The sequence below is a fragment of the Hetaerina americana genome, unplaced genomic scaffold, assembly GCF_022747635.1.
Source record: "Hetaerina americana unplaced genomic scaffold, ioHetAmer1.1.p SCAF_16, whole genome shotgun sequence".
Classification (NCBI taxonomy): Eukaryota; Metazoa; Arthropoda; class Insecta; order Odonata; family Calopterygidae; genus Hetaerina; species Hetaerina americana.
In genome coordinates, this window is record NW_027286719.1 from 2,995,778 (window position 1) to 3,022,298 (window position 26,521).

General features: G+C 36.3%; 1 protein-coding gene across 1 annotated transcript; it reads left to right on the top strand.

Annotated features, from left to right (window-relative positions):
• The first annotated feature begins 1,155 nt into the window (after positions 1 to 1,155).
• On the top strand, positions 1,156 to 26,262 carry LOC139687057 (DNA (cytosine-5)-methyltransferase 3A-like). The gene is made up of 14 exons (XM_071584161.1): positions 1,156 to 1,285; positions 3,870 to 4,025; positions 5,168 to 5,262; positions 7,059 to 7,149; positions 7,538 to 7,699; positions 9,808 to 9,935; positions 12,523 to 12,570; positions 12,670 to 12,720; positions 16,455 to 16,557; positions 17,470 to 17,598; positions 18,334 to 18,506; positions 22,179 to 22,312; positions 25,491 to 25,653; positions 26,251 to 26,262. Exons 1-14 carry the CDS (start codon positions 1,156 to 1,158, stop codon positions 26,260 to 26,262), a joined length of 1,575 nt encoding a protein of 524 aa, XP_071440262.1.
• The last annotated feature ends 259 nt before the right edge of the window (positions 26,263 to 26,521 follow it).

Below are 26,521 nucleotides of genomic sequence, written 5' to 3' on the forward strand. Positions count from 1 at the left end.
TGCTGAAATAAGGATATCATGAACAAAGAGCGCAAGTTCGCAGAGCGCAAGTCTCACAGGATCCACCCTTTCGGAAACCGTGGCGATTTTCCATCATTAACATCTGGACATTTTGGTGTCTCACGTTCGAACTAGCAACTACAGTTTCATTACCTTGCCTGGAATGCATGTTTGGGAAATGGGTCTGTAATTGCTCATTACCGTTTTGTCTCCGTTTTCAAATATTGGTGTTACGTTAGCCATTATCCAAACCCTGGGAAACTTGTCATCTCCAAGCGAATTCTTAAATATTTTTTCCAGAAACGGTGAACCACCCGACGCTAGTTCCTTAAATTAATGAGCGGGTATTTGATCGAGCCCGGAGGGTTTATTAGGCTTAACATTTTTAGCAAATTTTCTATTCCCTTGCATAAGATTTTAATTCGGGCAATTGAATGACTTAAAAATTTGGATTCGGCAAGATATCGGAGACATTCGGGGATGCATTGTTGAAGACACTTTGAATGACGGAATTTGATAAGTGAGCCTTTTCCAAACTGCTGGTTACTCGTTCGCCTTCATCATTTTTCAGTGAACTAACTTTTGACGCATTTCCCTGAACCTCTCTCATGCTCCACCAAAATGCCTGTGGGTTTTCTTTCAAATCATCCATCATCCTTTTGAATTTGTTTTTTATTTTTAAATACCTTGTAAACATCAAAAGTTTAATTCCTTTTGTCGCTAGAGATATCAACCCTAATATTTTTCATTGGCGTGAAACAGCAATGCTTTTCTTACAGACTCGGCAGCATTGGGAAACGTGACTCTGGAACCCCAGAGATATCATGCATTTTTAATGGACAGCCCTCTTCCCCTTCGAAACCCTCGTGGCCTACTTTATTTGAAGGCCGCGGGAAAACCACTCCTTATATGGTGCCTCCACTCCTCTCTAGCCTCCCACGTAGGACCCCCACAAGCGCGCTCCGTTCCCTCATTCGAATCCCTCAGGCGAGAAGGAGGCAGGCCTACCCAGGAGTCGGTTCAGTGATAAAGGAACGGCGTTCAGTGTTGTTCAGCGAAGCCCGTGACTGTTCTTCACTTGCACTTTCACCATTACGGTAAGTGAAGACGTGTATTTTGGTACTGAACATGTAGGCATATTGAGTGGTACTCTCAATGGTCATGACAGATGATATATGTTATCTTCGAGCGGTGAACGTGACGCAGCAGATATTGCCCAAGGAGGGCCTCGAGAACTTGCCCATTTATTATGGTCTCTTAGTCCCTTGGACCTTCAGGCCCGCAAGTATACCTACGTTACGTTTCGATGCGTTTTAATAATATTCAGGGGCATAATCTCACCCTATAAATGACATTTGTATTTAAATGTTGAAACTGGCAAATTTTCATCTTTTCATCCCGGGTTAATCCACCTGATGAATTTGACCTCCCGAAATGATTCACTATCAAAAGCGATTACGAACGACTTTCTTACGAGTGATTAACACGTTATGGAGTGAGGTTTGAAATTCGGCCAGGTGCCATGCCTAAAAAACTCCGCGGTGCTACACTTTCAATGTGGCTCTTGGTTTGTATACATAGTTGGTCTCAATGTCTGCGTATGACAATGGGCAAATTTGAGGATAGGTGTGTGTTTAATGCTATTATTTTAATGAAATTTAACCAGAACGGATGAGTAAAATGAGGGCAAAGGAAATTAGGAGAATTGGTTCTTCCGAAATATCTTGTAAGAACTACGGGAAAGGAAGTCATGCAAAGAAACATTTTATCTTTAAAATAAATCTACGAAATAACATGCATGTGCTTTTGCAGGAGGCAGGAAACCACTTTTAAATAACGAAGAATTCGTGAAAAATGTTGTTCCTCCATGTTGGTTAATTACGCGGTTCCGCGTCATCGTGAGGTGCCAACTCATTCTTTTACATACATCCTTTCGACATTCATTGTTAAATGCCATTGATTATCCAGCGTTACTCTAATTATGAAACTTTCATATTTAAGCTATAATACCTAAATGTTATCCCATGACCTTATAAAATGAGGCAATAGGAAATTTGTGAACCACTTACACGTCCGTTACGTGATTTTTTAGATATTTATATGATACACCATTGTGCAGTCCCTAATTTATTGCTTTAAGATTCTTTGTAATCATCAAATGATTTATTTCATGAGCAAAGACATTTTAGAAAACGATGGAATGGTACCTTGTTGAAAATGAAAGAGGTTTCTTGTTTATTGTGATCTCATAGCGGCAATAACTATTGGTACATATCGAAACTTAGATGATCACTGACATATTAATATTAATTTGTGTAGGGAACGACCTTCTGTAATAGAAATCGAGAGTAACACTACTCGTAATTATATATATATATATATATATATATATATATATATATATATATATATATATATATATATATATATATATATATATATATATATATATGCATATCTATATATATAATTATGAGAAATAATGTGTGTGTGCGTGGGTCGCGGTAGTCCAGTGGGTAGAGCGTTGGGTCCCGGGTTCGATTCCCGGGCAAGGCACTCTACGTACCTTCAGCTCCACCCAAGCTAAAGTGGTTTTTCGGGTACCAGGTCTTCCTGGGAAACAATAACCGGCACAGGGAAAGGAACTGGCCCTTTTACTCTGATGCATGAATTTTTACATGCCATATAGGAGGGCTTAGTACGCCATATGTCTTAGCATTGGACAATTAATGCACAATTTGGTGTAATATATTCAAGGTGGATTCAAGTAATATTCAAACAATAAAGGTATAACTGTGATGTACGTAAATATTTCAGCAAATTTTTGTGTTGATAGAATTACCTTAGTGATACCCAAGTATTTTTAATGCAATCATCTGCATGGTTGAAGGCCTATGGAGAGATTTTATATAAATGAATAATAAATTAAAATCTTCCAAAGGTATAGCCCAAAATGGCCACAAAATGTTTTTATATTTAACCTAACTTTTCATGGCATGCATTCTCAATTGACTATAATGTGAAAACATTCCCTAGTCGGGAGTCTTGAGTTTTAAATACATTGATTAATGTAAAAAAGAGAGCTATGAGTATCACGATCCGATTAGGGCCTCTAATTTGACGTGTAGATAGCGGGAGAGAGGGAGGTAGTGAGGATCTCTTTGTAAGGAGTTTTCTATATAAGCTTTTTCACATTCAGGTACTGTATGTTTTTGCCATCCATAAAGTCCATCCTATGTCTTCCTCTTTTATTTAATGATGCTAATCGTCCCCAATAAGATTAACACTAAATCTCGATGTCTTATCAGGTGTCCTACTAGCCGGTTGCTCCTACTTCTGTTAAATCTTGCCTTTCCCTCAGTCTTTCAGAAATTGTTCATTTTTGGTTCATCTAGAGTATCATAAACCTCAACGCAGGAACATGTGTTCAAAATTTCTCACTTTCTTTAGGATGACCCAGCTTTAACCCATTCATTCAGTAATAATGCATGTTCAATAATTCGAATTTCTCTTTGCCTTTTCCTATGAAGGGCTCAGCTTTCTATCCTGTACAATGCCACAGCTATGGATAGGTTTACATGAAATGTTTCATACCTGTCTTGATTCCTTCCCATGTTGGCAGTGTTCTAAGTATTTATTCGGCCTGATTTTCAGTCTCCTGTTTCAGATTCAGCCCTGGTGTTTTATTATTCTGTTACTACTCAAGGGCTAGATCAAATTCTGTTATGGTTATGGCTTTTCTAACGTTTTCATCTGGACCTATTTGCTCTCTTTCCAGGATATCATTTCTTAGTTGTCCTGTGTAGTGTTAGAGATATTTTGCTTTAAATTTGTTGTAAAATGACATTTTTCATTTAATTACTTTTTAGTGCAGCTGTATTTTATATCAGGCGAAGAAAAGATGCCTAGAGAAGGGAGGAGTCAATCAAATCTTACCAATGGGATAGAAACATGGGATATGTTGAAACCCAAAGAGACAAGAGGACAAATAGTATTTGCAAGGATTGGAAAGGGTTGGTGGCCAGGTAATATGCAGGATGTCTTTTAAACCATTAACTATTACAAATTAATTATTGTGTTTCAGGATGGTATGCATTGCAAATATATGTGAAAATCTTTCTCAAATTTAGCGAGTATTTTGTGGTTGGCTGGCCAGTCATTGAACCTCGGAGGAGGGATATATCACTCAAACATTATGTGCTTCACGAGTGGGCCCCTTTCAATATACACAAGGCCATCATATGGTGAATCTGCTTTAAAGGCATTTCCAAAGATATGGGTTTCCTCAATTTTGTTCTGGATTTACGTTACAAGTTACATTATTTAATGCGTACAGTTTTGAATAATAAAGGAAAATAATTAGGTTTTATAACTTATTGCCTTCTGCGTTGATAATTAACGCTTATAAGAGAGCAATCCAACTTTTTCTGACCAACACTCAAGATTTCCCAGCCCCTGCCTCATTGACAATATGCCAAAAATCTTGCCCTGTGAAGAATGGCAGTACTTGTTTCAAACTTCACAAGTAATTGCATCCATAATTACACTGTGATTGACAGGCTTGCTTTTTCTAGCAGCTACCTCTTCTCTCTTTGTTCCTCGACATATGTTTGCTAACGAACACTGAAACTGACATCTTAGGAATACATGTGAACAATTACCAAATTGGAAATTTTGATACATTTGTAAGTTGTAGCCCTTATTGCTTCTTAAGTACAATGAGGAGACCAAAAACTATAAAAATGAAAATTCTAGTCAATACTTGAATGGAGTAAAATCACACCTCTGCCAACAACTGCTTACGTTTATCTCCACTTAGTATTAGGTGTTGCATTATCATGAAAAGCAGTCATAGGGTACATATTTTCGGTGAGGTTTTTTGAAGTGATTGCATTTGTGTCCTCGTATTGGCTGTTCATTTTTGTAAAGGCTGGATATTATTTCTTGTTCTTCTATTTAAGTTTGACTTTTAACCTTGACTATTCTATGCATTATTGCATGTGCCTTCTTATCTATTACCAAGCCTAATTACCCTGGAATATCTTTTTCCTATTCCTTTTTTAATTGCTTTAAAAAAATAACATTTTTAACTAGCTGATTCAGTGGCACTAACTGTCAAATTATTTAACAATTCTTATTTAAGTATTTTGTTATTTCTACCTTTTAGGTATTGTAATTCAGGGAAAAGATTGCGGTCAATATCTGGCTAATATACCAGACAAGGAATGGGTATTTTGGTATGGTGATGAGCGAGTATCACTGGTAAGTGAAGTATCTACTGGACAGAAAGAAAAGAGTTCCATCCGAATGCTTATTGCATAAGGAATACCAAAATGGAAATGTAGACTTGATTAAATACATAGGCATAACTCCTATGTACAGCCTCTCTTGGGTGAAACACAAATGAGCGATATGCGGGTAACCTAACAAGAATCTAGAACTTATTAAAAGGGAATTTGGAAGATATTATCAGGAAGTTATTGAGCAATGCTCCTTATGCTAGATAGGTCTCATTTAGGATATGATGCCTAGTATATTAGGTCATCATGAAGGTTGAATGCTGAATTAGATCACTTGCAGCACTGAGGTGCTAGAATTTGAAAACATCTTTATGAAAATCTGAGAAGCGTATTCTTATAAAAGACAGAATCAGCACTTGGAGAATTTTTAAAAAAGCAGCTACTTAGTGTAATTCTCATTCATTTCACGTGCCTGAAAAGTTTCTGTTATGAAATGATCTATCCTCATTACAAGCAGTTCATTTATTTACTTAGGCACAATGTTATTTCATTAAATTAGCATGGCATTTTTCTGAATAATATGCAGACCAATACGGTGGCCCCTTTACTTCTCCCTCGATTTCAGTCCTTCCGAATTTCTTGTTCCATTTTTGGAAAAAAATTAATACCTATTATTTGGATTTAGCAACATGGGCAGTCTAGGTTTGGGTATTGTAGTAATGACAGAGATACCCAGTTGACCTATGGGGCACGGGTTTGATTACTTGTGATGCCTCTCTGGGCACCCTAAACTTTGCCTGAGCTGTGTGATTTTTCACACACGAGAATTTCCTGGGAAGCCATAGTTGACACGGGAAGGATCTGCCCTCCTCCCACTCACATGCAGCTAGGCTAAGTATTGGGTGAACTCTGCCGTCACCTTTCAAACTGTCCTGTGGGTTGACTACTTTGTTTATAGTTTTTCTTTTTATTAGCATTTTACATTTCATGCCAAATGCACTTTTTATGTAAAAAAACTGAATGTGTACAGAATTTTTTAGATTCCAATTAGCTTAAAGTCTTTAAATTCCTAAACGTGAATTAAAGAATTAGCCTTCTTAAACCTTGCATTTTGTTTAAAATTTCATTAATTCCCACGGTTTATGCAAGTAAATACATGGACATTTTGATTATAGTTGCAACTTGAGACACCTTGCATGAATCCCGGAGGAAACTTATTCATTTTCATTCTTCATCTAATATATTATCTATGGTGGTTAAGAACTCATATTTATTATGGTGGTGGTTAAGAACTCATATTTATTTGATTCTTTTTCAATTTTAAGATTAATCATTCTCGAAGGGTTTCATTATTTTCAAAGATAGAAAAAAATCTTTTACTTCTCTCTGTTATAATGACTAACCATTTCAACAAAAAATTAACTTTTTTAAATTATTGAAATGTTGTGTTGATGATCAGGAATTTTGTCATTTCACCTTATAATTTTATCGATTAAATAGTGAAGGTGGATGTGCTTTATTCATAAATATCAAAGAAATTTTATGCTGTAGTCATGTGTGTAGTAATAGAATAATATTGAAAACAAACAGCATGACAGTTATTTTTTTATATCATATTTATAGGTGTTTCTTGAAAACATTTGTTCATTTCGAAGAAATTACACAAAACTTTTTCACAATCTGAAAGCAAAGAAATACAAGGAAGGGATGAAAGCTGCTATTGATGCAAGTACATAAAAGTATTAATATTTTTATATCTCTCGGAATTCCCCTGGAATTGTAATTTACCTTTCTCTTAACCCACTCTTGTTTTTGCAGGACTGTGCTTCCCAAGATGGGATGAATTTTCTTAATAAGAAAAAAGAAAAGGGAGAATGGGCAGCAAATGGATTTCTATCAGAATCCTCAAGTAAGTCAATTCATAGAATCTATGCATTATGGACTGGGAATTTTATTACTTAATTAATGTAATAATTCTCTCCAATCCTGCTTTCCGTTAAATCAAAATGGAAAACAAAGAAAAAATTATGTTGAATGTTTAAGTGGTGGCAGACTCTACTCAGTAATCTTAGTATTTAGTCATGTCTGCTTTTACCATGTTATTATGAAAGAATCAACTGAAATATGTAATTTAATGCATTGGCGTATTTTAAATCACATGAAATTTGCATGAAACTTAAATTGACAGTTTTCAGATAAAAATATGTAGTAGCTTTGTAGTGCTCTTTTTGGATACCTTTTCAAGTGTATAACCAAAAATCCTATTAACCTTTGGTTTTTTTTCGACTTTGTTTTAGAACTTCTATTGTCTGATAACGTGAAAGGTAGTTTGGAGAGAGTAAAGAAGGCTCTTGCTCCAAACAATGAGAGCACATTGGAAGACATGGAAGCTTCTCAGGAAGAAGAAGAAGAAATCCTCTGCCTCATCCCTAACTCTTCCGGTCCTTGTACTTCAACCAGTAAGTCAACTAAATGTATCATTAGAATAAACCATCACATAATATCTTGGACAATCATGCCAAATTAGGAACAACCAGTGCTATTGCCTCTGGAAATGCACCGGTGTACATAGGTGCACTGTGATTTGTCGGGTTAGTAGTTACGAAAAATACTTAGTTCATGCGGCAACCATCAGAGTATGTTGATGTTAACATATAACACTAAGTTAATTGATTTGTTACATTAAGAAATCAGCAGTTTCATGTATATTAATGTTTATTCGTATAGAATCCCAGAAATTTATCTTCATTTGGCCAAAGTTAATCAGCAGCCTTGTTTCCAGGTTCTGAAGGGTAATTCTCAAATTTCAAGTTTTAATACAATACTCCATGACAATCTACTCCGTTAAGATCCCATGAGGTTATCATCATTTTTACTTTTTTGCACTTCTTAGTTTCTCTAATATTTTGATAAAATGGAAATTTGTATTAAAAGCAATCATTTTCTATGTCCTTATGACACTCTAATACTACGTGAGGTTGCATGCCTGTTGACTTAAAAGAATTTATCAGGTGAGAAACAATGTATGCATGTATTAGTAGTGGGGTGGCATCATCGTTAGCCCTATGCATAAGTTTCACAGCACTACTACTTGTGAGATGAAACTAGAAGTGCTGCATTGTAGACATTAACCATTTATTTTTTGATATTTTTTGGATGTAATTTTAAAAGAATTACTAAAACTCTTGTTACTTACTGCTTCTTCAAAATAGTGATATCATTAAAATTTGTAATAAAAACTACCATTTTCTAAGCCTTATGCAGCATAGAATTTTCTCCCTCTTGATATCACCAATGACATTGGTTGATTGATTGCATATCATTTTTTTGTGTCCTTGAAATGGAAAGGTAAGCATAACAGATGTGCAAGGAAGAAAACTTTTGATTTAGGTATTCCTGAAATGGGACATTTAGAAACACAACAATAGGTGAAGATAAGAAGAGAGAATTTCCCAGAATGAATACGCATTGGCTACTTCAGTTTGGGTATAGATCTCGTTCCAGTAGCATCTAGTGTCACCAGTGATCACAAATTTTTCCTAACTTTTCTTAGGGCTTAATATTTGTGATTTTATTTGTGCAAAGTTAAATGATATTTTGTGCCCAAATTTAAAAATTTCCCCTTTTCCTAAAAGAGAGATTAATTTGTCACTGAGCGATTGTTTTAAGTTTGGAAACATAAAAAGGCACTGAGGGTCAAGTTTGGATAATACAGAAGATGCTATTTATGATAATTTGGACTTAAATACCATAATCTTTTCCATCAATACTGAGGAGATGTGCACCTGCTTGTTATCTTACTGAAAGGTAATTTTTTTCTTTGTCAAATGAGGAATTTTTTTCTAGCTCTCTTAATTCAACCAGTGCAATAACAGTTCGTAATACTTGGCATTTAATATTTGTACCTTTTGCAAGTAATTGATGTAGAAGTTCCCCCATGAATTCAAAAAAATCATGGCCATCACATTGTCGACCGATGTCACCATCTTCATCTTCCTTGGAGCCAGATTGCCTTTAAAAAGCCTGTTTTGACTTTCTTTGTCTCTAGAGTGAGGTAGTGTATCCATGTTTTGTCCATTGTCATGTATAAAGCAGAGACAGAAATGTGCCAAAGTAGCCTGGAAATTGACCACACTATTGCTGATTTTTTCTCCTTTGAGATCAAAAATGGCACCCATTTTGCTGAGCTGATTTCACCGCAAAAATAAATTGAAAACACTGTACCTTGTGATATTCCTGTGATCTCAACTATTTCCAACCTCTAACCACTGACAATCATGTAATCCTCAAAATTTTGTGGTTTTGCTCTGTGTGTGGGCTTTGCTGGATGGTATGCATCATGAAGTCATTACTTGAACAAATTCAGCATTAGAAATTCATCTAAATATAATGATTAGTATAATCAAAAATGGAACTGTCGAGTATGTTTCAAAAGGCATTATTTTTTCCAATGAAAAAGAAATGCTCATTTTTTATTATTGTGGAAGGTGTAATGAAATTTCATTCATATCTTTACTGTACAGTGATTTAATTATTGAAAAACATTTAAATATGCTTTTTTGGGCAGGTTTCTTCGGTAAACTTCAAAGGGGTACCATTAAAATCAAAGAAGTGTGCATTTCTTGCAAAAATGTGAGAAAAGAAATAGAATGTCAACATCCCCTATTTGAAGGTGGAATCTGCGAAGAATGCAAGGTATGAAAATCCCTGAATATAAGTTGTAAAAGTTTGAGGGTAGATAAAGTCACCAGCTAATCTTGAGGAATTTTGATTAGTGTGAAAAAGTTAAAGAATATTGGTTTTTAAACATTCCATTTGGGAAAAAATTTCCAGTGAACCATGTTTGTTAATTCAGCTAATTCAAAGAATAAATCCTTTCAAGTTCTCTTTGCCACACACTGGGAATCAAGTGCTCTGTTTGATGATACTCATTGTATTTCTTACGTTCAGTATCATTCACAGTTGATAACTCATGACAATGCCAAGGACATGAAACATGGCCACGGTGTTTCTGCCATGCAGCATAATCAGATGAGAGTTCATTAAATGGATTTGAATAGTGTATTCTGTGCCAATGGGGAGGGAAGGGAGGATAAAAGGTGCCAAACCAATAAAGTAATAGGTCCGTTGACACATACCAATGGAAATAGGGTAGGAGGAAGGACAGGGGATGGTCATTCCACTTAGTACAAGAGGGGAAGCATCGGAAAATAGGTTAAGTCTTGCTGTATGGGAAGTAGAGGACGGCAGAGTAGGCAGGGTACAATAGCTCATTTAGAACAGAATCATTTTTGACTTAAACCTTAAACAATATCTGCAACACCTCCAGACAATCTAACTATTGTTCTTTACCTTCTACATGTAGTACATTATGTTTGAAATCACTGTTGTGTTTGTTTTCGAATAAATGTTTTAGCAAATTATGAAGTGTTTGCGCAGTGTAAGAAGAACACCTGATGCCTAATGTTTTCTGCTTCTGACGTTTAAAGCTCTACTAGTCTTCCCCATGCAAACACCAATGCAGCCGTTACAACCAAATTCTTTTACACATACTCTGCTTTGTGTTGAAATATCCACCTTATCATTTTTGGTCCCAAGTAGGTCATTGAGTGTAAATCTGTTTTAAAATGCTCTTACTTCCTCCTTGGGGAGCAGTGTTTGTATTTTCAGTGATCCTCCACCAAGAAAAGGGAGCCTCCCCCACTTTGTCCCTTCTTCTTCTTGACCAGGTGCAATTATGAAAACCCCTTTCCTAGCTATATGTGCTTGTTTCAATCTGTAGAGTGAATTCATCAAATGTGTTCAGTATCCACTGTTTTCCACTATTTGTTTTATGTTCTGGAGTTCCTTGTGTATGTTTGTAATTGACATGGAAAAGCTGCAAAACCCATGCCTCATTTAGTGGAAGACGGCCAGCCTCTGTTAAGTGAGGTGTCTGGAATTGGAGTGCATCCTCTGGTCATTATATCTCTGCTTTCTCTATACATACAGAAGTGGAACGTCCTATTAAAAATCCTAATATGCAAATCCAAATAATTTAGAGCTCCCATACTCTCTCTGTCTCATTTAAAATTCTTATTCTCATCAAGAGAATTACACAATCTCCAAAATAACACACCAATTATCTTTTTGTTCCTCACCACACACAAAACATATCATTTACATATTGTTGCCAGTGTACCACACTCACAGTGAGTGGATTCTTGTAGGAGAACAGGCAGTGGTCAAGGTTGTCCATGTAAATGTCCAATGGCAGTATTATATTGGCATAATATATTGGTAGGCCACTAAGCCGCAGGTAATGCTTCCCTCTTTAAAGAAAACAGTCCTGTGGAACGCATTTGATTTATAACAGGCAATGGAATTTTTGCCCTGTTGAGTGTTTCTTGTGCTGAGGCAAGAGCTTTTTTCCTTGAGATACTAGTGAACAAGTTGTTGACATCAAAAGACCGTAACGTATTTTTGGGGTAACATCTTACCCAGTTCCCTTTTCCTACTCAATGCTATTCTTTCCTCCCGCACCTAAAGCAACTGGTCCCCCACCACCCCCCCAACTCCTTCCACTTGAACACATTCACTTGCCCACTAGGAGTACTACCTTACCATTGTCTTCCTCATTGTCGAATTCTCTCTCCCATTGATAGTCATCTAGTTGACCAAAATATCAGGATTGAGTTCTTAAAAATCAAATATGGGAATAAGATGGATACCTTCAAACTCATAGCCTCTTCATTCCATGGGAACTAGGAAATAATGGTCTAAAATCATTCGGTATGGTGTGTGACTAGATAGTTTCTTCATTAGGTAAGTGATAACCTTCTATCAAGATCATTTCCATTTTTTGTGTCAATGACATATGGACCATATATTCACAAATTGGTCTTTATTAATAATTACTCACCATTTCAAACTTCACCCCATTTTTTCAAAGACATATATTACGGTGAATGTGACTAAAGAAAATATTATTCAGGGAGAAATATTCAGGCTCGTGAAAGTAAAGACAATTAATTGGAATGGTTTTATATGCATGCATGGTTACAACATTGTTTGATTTTTTAATGTGCAATGTTTTATATGCAATTCATGCGTATATTTGTTGCTGCATAGACCATTTTGTTTAGCAAAGAGAATATAATCCTCAAAAATGCAATCATTTGTTCATTAATTATTGTACGATTGTTTTCCTAATGTAGTGGGCACAGGTATTTCATGGATTAATTAAAATTTTATAAGGTGAATAATTTTTCAGTGGCATTCATCAATAATTTTAACTTTCCAGGAGAAGTGGAAAAATCATATTTTTGAGTCTGATGAAAATGGGGCCATGGTAAGTCAAGCTCCTTAGTATCATAGTATGGGCTTTTATTTAGTTATTTTTTGGAATGCATAGCTTTCAATAAAGAATGATCTCTTGATTTTTCCTCAGACAACATGTGCAGTGTGTGCCCAAGTTGGGGAGATGCTTGTTTGTGGCCAGGTTGGCTGTAACAGGTGACCAAATGACTCTTCAGATATTATGAAAAACAGTGAATGAAATATTTTAGGCAGTGTAACTTTCCTTTTGATCCAAACAGGGTTTACTGTACGACCTGTATACGTGAATTAGCTGGAAAATATTCCCTATTGAAATTCAAAGAGTTAAATCCATGGCATTGCATGATGTGCCGGGGATATATTAACCACACTGATGGATACCTTGTGCCAAAAGAAAATTGGTGGGATAATGTAAGTACAATGATTTGCAATGAAAAGCAGTGTAGTCTTATGGAACTTTTTATCGAATACCTTAGATTTCACCCCTTCAAATACATGTGAGATGAAATAAAATCTATAGCAACAGCTCTGGGGCACAATCTTGTTCCCAAGAGCATGAAGGTCCATTTTAATTTCAAACTTTTTCATTTAATAGAATTAGTAACTACATTTCCATTTTATGCCAAAAATTTTCATGAGATTACCTGCAAATTCCAAAAATTATTAACACTATGAATAAATTACCTTCTTTAAAAATGTCTTCTCAATTTTAAATCAATGATTTTTATTATAGTTTGGTGTAACGTACTCATAATTATTGATTTTAACACTATATCTTAGGCAGGATTTTTGCTTTAATTGCAATTTCATCTTCAATTCACCAGAAATATCTGATTTTACCACAGAAGTATAATCAAAGGTAATTTAAAGGACATTTACCAATTCTCAATGCGGCACCAACAACATGTCTCCCTCCACAATGGATTGGATACACTGTCAATTAAGTGTGGGGTAGAGCAGTGCTTCACCGCTAGAATCTGCAGCATTCAACTGCTTTTTGTAGAAGTCACAGCTGGCCACCAGACACACCACCAGCAAATCCTTTGGATAGGTGATGCGAAGGATAAAATCATTCCGCATGGACCACATGCTTTTGACGAGATGTCACCACTTGAGAAAAAAATCCTTTACCCTTGGTAGAAAAATTCCATTCAGAGTGGCAGACAACCTTTGTAGCCATCCCATCGTCTTTGTAATGAGAATGATTGGAACCTTTGAATGGTGCATACGCCTGCACATTCAGTAGGGATGGCAGAGTCAGCTCCACAGATTAGACCACAATAGTAGGAATTATGATGGCATGTATGCTGCCTTTAGTAGGCATGAACTGATAGAAGTTTCTAATAAAATGAAAAGCCATAATTTGGCCCATGAAATCACAAAAACATGTTTTTTTTAATGGGGCCTCATGATTTCAAGCATCAGTTATTGAACAATTGTGCACTGGAAATTTATTGAATGCATTATACGAGGGCTGTCCAAAAAGTAATCTCGGTTATGCTATAAAAAAAATAGTGGAATAGATACAGAAATTTTAATTTTCATCTCAAAAGTGCATATCTGTGCTATTTTCATACATATTTGTCAAACAGATTTAAAAATTGGTCATATCTCTCAACTAGTTCATGATTTCCTTCAGCATAAAGTTCTGCTGCCTGAGAAAGCAGCCACTGGATGATGGATCCTTGAAGTTCCTTGCTGAAATGAACACAAAACCATGGTAGCCTAGTTTTTCAGCCCTGTTTCTATGCAACAGAGTGGTAGGCACCTGTGGAAAACTTTCTAAAGATTTCAGATATCGTAAAACACTGGTGTTCACAAACTTTTTTGTCAATCTTCTGGTGCACTTCACTGATCACCATAGACAGGTGGCCATGTTTGTCCATCATCATGGATATTTGCAAATTAAAAAGGAATTTTAGTTTTAATTTTAATGAGTGGTGCAAAATGACCTTAGCTGTCGACGCACCCTAAAACTCTCAAAACTACTACTACTCTTAAAAAAGTGAATTGCTGGTGTATAACTCTTGTCACTGATCATACATATGGTCCGTGCAGAGCACAAATTTCCCCTGTGAATGTCATAAGTTTTGCAGTTTTTTATTAGTAACAACCTCATCACTGAAGTGACCTCACATTTGGTGGGAATATACACTGCATTGTTCATTTTGAATCACTGTTGTAAACAAAGGACTTTTAGCATGAACTTTCTAACTGACACAAATAACATCACTTTATTAAAACCTCTACATTAATCAGAAATTGGTGCATATATTATAAAATTTTACATGTTTATTTTCATCATATCCATATTTGACACTAATATTCCCATTTGTTCACGAGATATAATTTATAATATGAAAAAGTACTTTTCACGCCGTCAGCATTTGTATTTAGCCAAATGCTCCTAATGTAAGAGCCTGTCTTTCATGTAATGCAGACAGTTCTGAATCTTTTTCTTTTATTTTTAGAGCTGCATTCCCAAGAATCAGCTGATTTTTGGATACAGTTTTTTCAGTCCTACTTTTAATGAACTGTCCCTTATTGAAACCTACTCTTTACCCAAACGCTCAATGACACTTATTACAAATGCTAACCTTGACTGAGGTTTCCATGGTCCTTTGTAATTTCCATTATACATATTATAACTATTCAAAACCATTTTAGAAAGATTGAGATGGGCGTAAAGATTTGTTCTGTACAAAAGTGCTAATTGGGATTCCGTTAAGAGGAGGTGAAATGTGCAATAGGTGGAGAGTCTGATAAAGGTGCTTGTTCCGGACTAGCCAATTATTGGAAGAGATGAAGGACAGGATGGGTTGTCCGGGCTCTTGAACGACTTTCCAATCGTCGTCTCCCTAGTCAGATTCATTCCGTTGTCGGTCTCTTCTGCCACAAATTCTCACTCACTTTCATATTCAAAATCACTTTCTGATGAAAAGAGCAATTTACTTTCATCTGATGCAGAGACGAAATAATCCACAATTTCTTTTATGCTCTTCATAACTTCTCTTGAAAAGCCTGCCATTAGGGGTATCAGAAATTATTCAATCCAGTTAGGCCGGATTCCAGGGTCAAAGTTTTGGCACAAATAAAAAGTTTCTGAAGCACCCAAAAAGAAATAACATGCAAAGCAATTGTAACTTGCTGCTCTGCCATTTTGTTTCTGGGTATTACTCGAACATCCAGGATTGATGTTTGGTTACAACAGAGTGAAGAAAGTCCGGCTCATTTTGAATGAAATCCAACAATTCTTGACAGTGCTAAACTCAGTTCTGTCAACACTTTTGGGCCAAGCTTCGTTCAGACCTTGCCCATTTTCCGATTGGTGATCACAATCCCATGTACTGCAAATGTGGGCAAAAGTGTAAGGTGTCAGCAATTTGCTGAATGCTCAATCAATGGTTGGAACCCCAAACTTGACTCATACAATTCACATTTTTGTCATTTTGTCACACATCTGGAATGTTTTGGTTGCATTCTTTCCAAGCTGAGGGTTGGCTTACTAAGCCGAAACTTGGTGTATCGCGGTTCAAGCAAATGCTCCATTGTGCCAAAGTTAAAAATCACACTTCACGCGGAGGCACATCTTTCTGCTTGAAACAAGCTTTGTTAGAAGAGCAGACCCCGCACCAAATTTCCAGACTGGTTTTACTGTGCCACAATGAATAGTCATGTCAGAATAAAATGATGCACATTACTTTCATAATGGTCTATGCATATCATTTCTAAACTTTGACTTGTACGTATGTATCCCTGTTAATTTTATTTGATGTCTGTCAAATTAAATGTCACAGTTTTTGGTTAATATTGTAATTCCAGAATTGGTTTGGTGATTCCTTTTACCTCCAATGTTCACTTGTGCATTTAGTGTAATTTATATTTGTTTCATTGCAGGTCACCCAGCTATTTAAACCAACTAACATGGACAGAAGTCCCAAATTTCCTCAGAGGAAAAATAGAATCAGAGTGCTGTCTCTCTACGATGGAATAAGCACAGGTAATGTTACATGGATTGAGTTGGTGAGCACCTTGAAACTGGTCTGTTGTGTGTAATTATTTTTAATATTCAGGCATTCATTTAGGGATTTATTAGGGAATTATGAGTTCATATCGGAAATTGATTGCAGTATTACTGCACGTAGGATGTAGTACAACAAAATCTAGAGGACTCACAAAGAGTGACACGAGTGAAGTCAGACTGTAGTTTGATGATCAGTAGTTATTATTGGTTTTTAATTGATAACCTGTTAAAAATTTAGTTGGTTCTTGAATATTAAACTGTTTAATTAATCTTTGGATTTATAACATTACATTTTTGTTTCAAATCATAGATTCTGCCAATGTATGATACTGCTATTCCCACTCTTGTCGATTGTGCTTCATTGAAGTGGTGAACAGAACCTTTGGTCTTTAAGTGTGGTTGTGTTAGCTTTAAGTTATCTAAAATGGAGAGTCTGGGAGCAGGTGAAAATTGGAACTTTTGGAAATTTTCAATGAAAAACCTCGTATGCAAAGCAATAACAATTTTCCAATATCTCCATATGGAGTGAGATTGAGACTTAGTCTCTCCTACTAACTCATTACCTGTGCATTTTCCAGCCTCTAGAAGGAACAGTGCTTACAAAGTTTACTTACATAAATGAGATTGATAAACCCTTGATGTTGGAGGACATCAACGATAAGCATGGCTTCGTATTCTGGGATGGGACTAGGCAGATAATTCTGCGTGTCAGATTTAAGTGAGAATTGTTGATGCAAAAGTGGCAATTTTGCTGATCATGTGTGCTCTGCTTTTATGAAGTATACACTGCTGGCATTTTTTAGGAGTAAACAGTCTGTTGTAGTAAATATTTACAGGGTTGAATATGAAACAGCAGTATTGAATTCTAATACATATTTGATTATTTAGGAGCATTCCAGTTGGATGATTACCATGAGAATGCCAACAGTGGAGAACTATCTGAAATCACCCTCAATACCTTCTTTCCATCCAAGCTGGTAGAAAATGGCTATAGTGGCACACCAGCAGAACTCGGTGGTATGCTGTTAGATAATAATTTGCTAAAATCCTTGTCGGCAATTGATTTATTCAAAATGGCCAACATTTCCAACTATTTAGAAGGAGGGCTATGCGCAAAAATGTGTTTGGGATCCCCTTAAAGGCAGCTCACAGGCAGCCTTTCACGGATCCTAATATTCCTGCCCTATCAAGGAATGACAGGATGTGAGAATTTTTAGAATGAAGCCAAGATTTATGACGGAGAAAACATATTGCTAAAGAAGCGGAACTGAGATTGCTACTGATGGCATTTGATATGCTTAAATTTCTCCGTTTCTTTTTTCGCACAGGATAATGGTAGCAACCGCAAGAAATAATTTTAATAATGTGTCAAATATTTTCATTGATAAATAGACTGAACATTAAGTTCATTGAGATTGCATGAGAAAACTAGTTTGCTTCAGGTTGTATGGGAGGCTTCTGATTGGTTTTTGTATCTGAATATATGGTCTAAATGGCTTTGTAATGAAATATAATCAACATGTCTAATTTAGACAGGAATTTTGCTAATTTCTGTACTGTAAGTTGCATTATCTAGGTAATTAATGGAAGGATACTAGCAGTTAATTGAAAACTAAGATAATATCAAAAAAGCATAAGGCATGACCACCTTATCCTCATCAATTCATTAGACAATGACTTCTTATTGTTTCATTATTTGTAGTATGTGAGTTACCATATGAATTGAATCAATTAATCTTTTCATATTTCCAGGTTATTATTGTTTGGCCAAGCTAGGATTCAAAATTGATGCTTATTTTTCCTCTGGGGTTGAAGAAAATGCAGCTGTAGTCAGTAAAATGCACTTTGGTGATAAAATTACTCCAGTGGGAGAGGTAGAAAACCTGACTCATACGCTCATTGAATTCTTGTGTCCCATTGATGTGGTGATTGGAGGATCTTCATGTAATGATTTAGGTGGTTTCATTCCAGCTGACAACAAATTTGACGGTAATATATTGTTTCTTTCTTGTTATCCTTCACCAAATGAGTTTTAAAACTTAACTGTACTTGTAAAGAATAAGAGATCCTTTGGATATGCACATGAAAATAACGATGAAGGAATTTGGCTGGAATATTGTCAACTGGCCGTAGTAATGGTAAAAGAGAAGGCATTGGGAGGGTCAGCAATATACAGGGAATTGCGGCATAGCCATTAACGGACTATTGCCCTATTTTTCCAAAATGAAATCTACTTTTTAAAACATAGCTATTGATACAAATGTGAAAAATAGTGAAAACAGTATAAACGAATATATTCTACTCTTTCAGGCTTCACTTGGTGGAAGTAGTATTAGTAGTAGTAGTTTTTGGGGAGGCGACCGACAGCTGAGGTCATTTGCGCCATAGGGGATGGAGAATGAAGGATGAAGGGTGGAGAGAAACCTGGCATCGGCATTAGCCTACTCTTTAAGAAAGGTGCCAAGGGGTCCGCAGTTTAACGTCCCATCTGACGGATGGCGTACTCACTCAAAGTGTCCTCCACGAAGCACGTCAAGTAGAGATCGAGATACCTCTGAAAAATATTCAGCACCACTGGGATTTGAACCCGCGCCTTCTGGGTGGGAAGCCAGTACATTAGCCCCTACACCATCTCGATCCCCTTGTTGCAAGTATTTATTATCCATACTGAAGGACTTTTTACTTCTCCACAGACTTTTAATAGAAGGTATAATGGGTTTCACCGACCAGGGGTACCATCAGGTACAGATTTTCTAAACAAATGGTGCAACAATGTATTAGCTCAGGATAGAGTGGGGGTGGGGAGGGGTGGAAGGGCCTGAGAGGGGTTGAGGCGATCAGGTGCATGGAAGGAATGACTTTTCCATTTCCAGGCTAGTTTCTCGGAAAGGAGTGATGAGGGGAACGGGAACAATTGCTCATTACAAAGGGTCGTGTTGGGGTTTGCCAAGTGCCTTGTTATCTCCATTTGCTCAAGAGCATCTATTTTTAACCCTTAAGGGATTATATGTAATATTTCTAGGGAAAAATTACTGCTTTGGGTAATAGGAAAAAATATTTCCCAAATAACCTCCGTTACTTGCAAATTCCATGCCAAATCATCATATCTTCTAAAATCAACCAATTTACTCCTGAAATCTCCACCCAATCACAAAAGTATTCCCAGGCCCTGCAATAAACCTAGATGCAAAACATGTCCTACTTTTAAAACCAGAATCCTAACCAGCAATGTAGTTTCCCTTCTGAGGTGCCAACTTTGCCCTATCTTTTTTATTGGACAGTGTACCACAGTCCTTAATATTGAATCAACCATCGAGCCTCGTGTAAGAATTCTTCCCTAATTGTTATGCTCCTAATCCCCAAACATGCCTCCGAACACAAAACCCCCTTTCATAAATGCTATAGTGTATTTAATTAGCCTCCCTCCGACCCTCTGACCATGCACTGAAACTCAAAACAATAGATTAAGCTATCATGTGGCTCCCGAATTCCTGGAATCGGCCAGGTATCAATATTAGCCATAAATTACACCTTTCTACAAATAATTTCATCCCCTCTCAGCCCCCATCACCTTCCATATTTTCACCATCCTTTTAAAAATACCCCGCCCAACTCTTCCCCTCTTGACTATTCCGCTCCTACCTCTTCACCTCCAAACTTTCCCCCTTGCACACCTTTCCCCAACTTCCCCTTCCACCCAGGGCTTCTGGGCCATCCTTTTCCTCAATTATGCATTATGTCCTTTGTCTTGAGAAAGGTGGTGTGGACCACCAAAATATCGATGCTGAGTGAGTTTTTCTTTTTTTTGTGTTTTTCTGTCTTTTTGTCCTTGCCTACTAGTGGTGCCAATTCTATGTAGATTTTATATACATATATATATATATATATAAAATGTGTATATATATGTATATATATGTATATATATACATATACGTGTTTATGTGTGTGTGTACAGATATATATACACACACACACACACACCCCTTCCCATACTACAACCTCCTTCACAAGGAGGAGGGAGTTAATGACCGGGATGTTGAGTAAGGATATTAAGAAAAGACTCAAGAAAAATTTGATATGGAGTGTAGCTAAGTATGGCACGGAAATGTGGTCATTGAAGCAGGAGGATACATGTGGATTGGAGGCTTCTTAAATGTGGTTGTGGAGAAGATTGGAGAAGGTGAAATGCACGAAGAAGAAAACAAATGAGGAAGTAATTGCTATGGTGAGCAAAGAGATGGGTTTGTTTGGAGAGATCCCATGGAGACAGGAGAAATGGATGAAGGGCATTTTTATCGGTAGTGGGATGTTGAAGACTAATAGAGGGGAGAATTATATGCAAACAAGGAAAGGGCAGGAACAGGATAGGGATGTTGGATGGGATGAAGGGAGGAAGAAAGTAGTCAGAGATGAAGAGGGACCTGATGTAGAGTAGGATGCAGGATTTTGTTTCCTTAGGAGTAATAAAATATTTATGTGGTAGTTGTGTCCATCCAAAAACCCTCCTTAACGAGTAGATTACCTTAAAAAATATATATGTATGTAATATAACATAAACACAGTAATCAACCCGAAGGTTGGTTAAGGTGATGTTAGAGTTCACCCAGTACTAAGCCTGACGGCGTGAGAAATCCACACATCAGGGTAGAGGGGCCAGTTCCTTTCCCTGTGCCGGTTATGGTTTTCCAGGAAGACTTGGTACCCGACAAATCACAAAGCTTGGGTGGAGCTGCAGGTGCCCAGAGTGCCTTGCCCGGGAATCGAACCCGGGACCCACCGGTCAGCAGTCCAACGCTCTACCCACTGGACTAACGTGACCCAGTATGTAATATATATATATATATATATATATTATGTATATATATATATATATATATAATATACATATATATGTATATATTTTATATACATATATATATATATATATATATATGTGGGTCGCGGTAGTCCAGTGGGTAGAGCACTGGACTGCTGACTGGAGGATCCTGGGTTCGATTCCCGGGCAAGGCACTCTGGGCACCTGCAGCTCCACCCAAGCTGAAGTGATTTTTTGGGTACCAGATCTTCCTGGGAAACCATAAGCGGCACAGGGAAAGGAACTGGCCCCCCTACCCTGATGTGTGAATTTTCACACGCCGTATAGGGCTGAGTACAGGGTGGTCTCTACCATCACCTACTAAACTGACCTTCGGGTTGATTACTGTTTTTATGGTTTATATGTATATAAATATATATATATATATATATATATATATATATATATATATATATATATATATATATATATATATATATATATATATATATATGTGTGTGTGTGTGTGTGTGTATATATATATATACATATATATATATATATATATATATATATATATATATATATATATATATATATATTTATATATATATGTATATATATGTCTATATATATATACATACAGGTATATATATATTCATACACACACATACATCCCCCTATCCTGATGTGTGAAGTTGTCATTTTTGAGTTACTACCATTAGTGAGTTTTTTAGTGGTAGCTTAAGAGCATTCAAGTATCTATTTTAAATAATTGTCCATTATCATTCATATGTTACAGATGGTCCTGGACAAAGGTTTTTTGAAATTCATCAGGGTTTTAAAAGTAGTGCAGGCTCTGAATCCAACCCCTGTATACTGGTTCTATGAATGCAATGCAACAATACCATTAACCTTTCGACGCACTATTAACAGGTAAGAAACTTTCTTCCAAATTTTATGATATCTTGTTCTGATTATCCAATTTGGAATGTTTTGTTAAAATAAATATTTTTGAGCATTTTGTCACTTTCTCATTCATGAATTCTAAATGTGATATTTGGTAAATTCAAGGAAACAGTGGGAGACGTCACGACAGTAACTTAAGTGGAATCATCTGATAGTTGACATTAAAATGCTACAATTCCTCAATGTAAAAATCATGGGTCATAGATTAATATTTACATTTTGAAATCATTGTATTTTGCAATGTTGTCGCTTGAAATTTTAAGTACACAGTTTATTGTGCATCAATCATTCATTTTAGTTTATTTTGTTGAACATGACAATCAACAAAAATTTCAATTTGTTATTTGATAAAATAATTGCATGAATGGAATCCATTAAATAATTACAACTGCAGTCTTGCATCTAGACTTAATCCCCAAGTCCTTTTTCATGGAATCTGTTTGTCTTTTTGTAAGCTATTATTTTCATGCTTTCAATTTTATTGCCCCTATAATATTAAATTCTTACCACAGTCATGCAGAGATATGACTTTCTGATCATTCATTATTCAATAATGCTCCTCCAATGAGTGATTTAGACCTAAATCCAGTGGTTGGAAATCACTCACTCATTTTGAATGAAAAAAATTGTAGCTACATTCCTCAAGTGTTCATTTGGTGGACGGGCTGGATACAGAGCGATTAGCAGCAGAATTTTCCTGTTCTGAGACCCCATTTTAGCATCCAAAGCAAGAAGCTCTTCCTTGGATATTTCTGAGTTTTGGAAAAAGCTGTATAACTGGTGAGCAACCTTTTTACATATGTGACCTAGGATGCACGTAAGGCCTCTTTGATTTAACAATCACTAGTGGCTGATGCTTCTCACTTCCATCTGCCTTAGTGAATAATAAGACAGTAGTTCTTTGTTTGCTCAACACCTCTCCATGACAACGTTCCGCTCTGAAGCACACACTTTGTGGCTTCTCACAGAAAAATAGCCCTGTCTAGTTTCCATTAAAAACATCTTTTAGGCTACAGTGATAATGCACTAAAGAAAACATCCGTTTTCAAGAGGATTAAGCATTTTAAAGATGGCCGACCAGAGGCTACGGATGATGCAAGGCCAGGATGACCTTCAACCACCTGTGTTGACACCAGCATTGATTGTGTGCAGTCCCTTGTCATTACTGATTCTTGAAAGACTGTCCGAATGATAGCTGATGAACTGAATTTAGGAAAATCTAAAGGGTACACTAGTTTAACCGAAGGTGATAGGTGGATCCTTTACCATGACAATGCACCTGCACATTCAGTATTGATTGTTCAACAGTTTGTGGCAAAAAATTCAACCACCATCCTTGATCATCCTCCTTATTCACCAAATTTGCCCTGCAAATTTTCCTATTCCAAAATACAATTATGTGATGAGGGGACATCACTGGGAAGATGTGGACACATTAAAGTAAGAAATGACAAGACAACTAAAAAGCCTGACTGTCAAGGACTTCAAAGGGTGCCTTAAACAGTAGAAAAGGAGATGGAATAAGTGCATAGCAAAAAATAGGGAGTACTTTGAAGGGGTCAAAATGAATGTGGACTAAATTTTGCAAAATAAAGTTTTGATGGCCTCAGTTTGCGTAGTTATTAGGCAGATCTCGTGAATATGCCCATGAATATCATCTATTTGTAAACAATTCTTGGAAATGATAAATTGAGCTTCTAATGGCCTTTTCTATGGCTACCTATATTAAATAATATTTTCTTTAGCTGTTCAGGGTTTTTAATGCCACTGCAAAGGAGGGGAATATTGAAATTGGTTTGGTGATTTATGGGAAAAGTTAATCCCACGATTAGACAAGCATTCAAAATACTAAGATGTCTGCATTTACATAATTGGGGGTGGGGTTGTTTCCTGAATAGGTTCACAAGGAAATTAATCCTATTGCCAGTGATGGTATATAGGAACTTATGTCTTATTATGTCATATATCTGTCTTATGTCTTGGAAACTTATGTTCAGTCACAATGATTACCCCAGAGTGATGGTTCACGGGAAGGTTTTTGCCTCACCAGGGTTGGCTCTAGGCTACCTTAATCAAGTCCTTGGTAGCTTGGAAGACACCAAAATGGTTTGGAAAGGAATTTGCCAAGAAACCAGAGATCACGTCGGGGGAGTAATATACCTACTAATACAAACCCTCTCTCATTACTCAGGCATTACAGAAAAGACATACCAACACTCGGAAATATCAAGTGGACAAAACACAGGATAGCCTGGTGGCATCAACAAAACTGAAAATTGTAGGGAATTAAGCCCTTCAGTCAAAAGAAAGGAACAAAAGGAAGTTTAAGGTGGAAGGCAAAATAACATGAACAAACTAAGGGAAACAAAATGGTGTGAATAGCGGAAACTTTTATTTTGACCTTGCGTTGGTCCTTTTCAGTGCTCTGAAGGAGAAAAACCACTGCAACATAAGGTTGAAGTGAATTGGATTGAGGAAAGCTGGGGTAAAAATGGGTGAAGGGAGAGAGGGGAGAAGAAAAGTGAAGGGGACCCAATGGGAGACTGCTAAAATTAAGAACGAGAGGAGGGGAAGAGAAGACACAAATGATCATTCTAGGGTAATAAGGACATGACTGCTACAGAAAGTAGGATAGTGTTCAAAATTGCTACCTTAACCACTTAACCATAATGACTAACTTTCCTTCTAAACCTATTGGGGATACACCCCCCCCCCCCATGTAAATCTCTTGGTATTTTGAATATTGCTCTGATCACAGGCGAGAGATTAACTTTCCCTGTAAATCTCCAGACAAATCTCAATATTCCAGTCATTTTTGTTTTTTCCCTGTAACATTGGTGTGGTAAACCCCTCAAAGCTTAAGGAAATATTATTTAAATAGTCAGTCTTAAAACATTCTTGGTAATGTTTACCTCTTTTAAAATTAGATTATGCAAAAAGCATTATCGTATCATGAAAAAGCCACAAGTGTGAATGACATAAGAGAAAAAACTTAACTGTGAGTTTTGTGAAGTTTAACAAATGTAAGGTATACCTTATCATTTTATAGACCTGGAAGCAGCATTAAAACTTCATTAAATCTTTTACTGTGAAACTTTTGTCATGTTGTAAATTGGAGTTTATGTTATGATCTCTCATTTTCCAGATTTTTGAACTGCAGCCCAAGATTAATAAATGCTGAGAATTACTCTGCTAAACGCCGCCCAAGATTTTATTGGGCAAACATCCCTGAGAAAGTCACTACCATCGAGGAAGTTAATCCAAATTTGCCAAGCCCAGTAATAAGAAATATCCCGATGACAGCTGATGTTAGTACACAGAACATTATTACAACACGGAGGAATTCATCTAAATCAGGTGGTGTGCATAATTACTGCAATGATTTGACTATTCTATTGATGATTCTTTCTTAATACCTTATCAGATATTGGATAGCACATTGGTACATGGATATTTTATTGCAGTAAATCCTCATTAATATTAAACAGGCACTTCATGATAACAAATTTCACAAGATGGAATATTTCTTTTTAAATATTTTAATGATAATTTTTTTTGCCATTTCTTCACATACAGTATTTCACAAATGCGTTTCCAAATGAATTTCATTTCTTTAGGTCAAAATGAAAATGTCTGTGTAGATAAAATTGTAAGTTGGAGCTTTAATTGGAGCTTTAATATAGCAAAACAGTAATCTACAAAATCTTTAAAATTCTATCACCTGGGTGTACAGCCAATTTTCCAATGAGATTTACTATTTTTTTATCTATTCAAATCATTTTGGTGTCAGCCAGCTAGCCCTTGAGGTTATTATATTAGAGTCACTATGTGGGAGATCGGGATCATAGTAAGCTAGATGATCAATAATCTCTCATTTAATTTTTTTTATTGATAACATTGTGCAGGAAGCTGTTTGAGTGCATGTTTAATTGTGAAGGCTAGCAATACCTGGCAACAGCATTCCATGTTGCCTTGTTGCTGGCTCTTTATGCTATGGTGCAGTTAATATAATGTTTCATAAAGGGTTTGTGCTGCAATATTTATTACAAATTTAGACAAATCAATCAAATGCTAACTATTTTGCTCCTAAAAATAGTCACTATGATTATACTTTGAGTTTAGATATCTTTTTTTTTTAGTTTGGGTGAACTGAAATGAGGCTACTGTATCGATTGT

What these genes read in the sequence shown, in the direction of transcription:
- LOC139687057 (XM_071584161.1), top strand. Translation starts at nt 1,156, where the DNA reads ATGGTCATGACAGATGATATATGTTATCTTCGAGCGGTGAACGTGACG. An exon ending in GTGATGAGCGAGTATCACTG is followed by an intron (nt 5,263 to 7,058) that starts GTAAGTGAAGTA and finishes TTGTTTTTGCAG; the next exon opens with GACTGTGCTTCCCAAGATGG. An exon ending in CTACGATGGAATAAGCACAG is followed by an intron (nt 16,558 to 17,469) that starts GTAATGTTACAT and finishes TTGATTATTTAG; the next exon opens with GAGCATTCCAGTTGGATGAT.